Source organism: Saprolegnia diclina (assembly GCF_000281045.1).
Source record: "Saprolegnia diclina VS20 unplaced genomic scaffold supercont1.117, whole genome shotgun sequence".
NCBI lineage: Eukaryota > Oomycota > Saprolegniomycetes > Saprolegniales > Saprolegniaceae > Saprolegnia > Saprolegnia diclina.
Genome location: NW_008246184.1, coordinates 8,433 through 9,322, shown reverse-complemented (window position 1 = coordinate 9,322; position 890 = coordinate 8,433). Strand labels below are relative to the sequence as shown.

The 890-nt window shown below is 59.4% G+C and overlaps 1 protein-coding gene across 1 annotated transcript; it reads left to right on the top strand.

Annotated features, from left to right (window-relative positions):
* Window positions 1-24: 24 nt before the first annotated feature.
* SDRG_16173 (hypothetical protein) lies at window positions 25-830 on the top strand (the record flags this gene model as incomplete). Its single annotated transcript, XM_008622372.1, has 4 exons — window positions 25-50; window positions 115-331; window positions 378-580; window positions 626-830. The coding sequence occupies 4 exons, from the start codon at window positions 25-27 to the stop codon at window positions 828-830; spliced, it is 651 nt and encodes a 216-aa protein (XP_008620594.1).
* Between the last annotated feature and the right edge of the window lie 60 nt (window positions 831-890).

Genomic DNA, 890 nt, shown 5'->3' with positions numbered 1-890 from the left:
TCGAGGCCAGACGTGGCCCACGAGATGACTTCTCTGACATCACTGGGGCTGTTGCCTGACCGACCGGCGCGCGACGCTGGCCCGTATCCTCGATGACCACTACGACAAGCTCAGCACCGAGTACGTTCGCCACGACCTGCACACGCACGAAGCAAGCCGTGAGCGCTATGTGCACGTCCAACTGGACGAGAGCGCGGACGACGACGAGGCGTCGTTGGTGCTGCACATGACGGTCTGCCACTCGTGGCCCGTGCCGTATACGACGCTCGCAGAGCTCTTGTGGACCATAATGACGACACCGATGCCGGAGGAGTACGGCTTGATCAGCACGGTATGTCACAACTCATAGTCAAGCTGGATCTTATTTGCTGGCGTAGCTCAACGAGTCGTTTGGGCCCGAGATGACGTACGCGCACTATGTTGCGACGACCTTTCCAGTGCACTTTCCGCCGATTCAAGGTCGAATTGCTGCGCGCAAGTACGTGGAAGCGTCGCGGGTCGTCATGGTGTGGCGCTCGATCCCCGAAGACGCGCTCATGCCGTGGAACCCGCAGCAGCTCATCGGCAACGAAGCGTCCTGGTACGACACGACTACATATGCAAATGTTAACACTTTAGCTTGTAGGGTGGTCGTGAGTGACCAAGGCGACGGCACGAGTCGGTTGCTGACGCACGCGCAGATGCGGCCGCCGGTACTGCCGCCCAATGCGACGGACGACAGCCTCACGTTGCCACCAGGAGTCTTTGCCGAGTGCGTTCTGGGGCATTTCCACGTAGGCGCCAGTATGTTCGAGTCGCTCATCCAGAGCAAGCTCGCCGCCGCCCCGTAGCTAAATTACATCAAACTCAAGGCGTGCACAGATCGAGTGTTGAGCTCTTGCTCGCTAAAG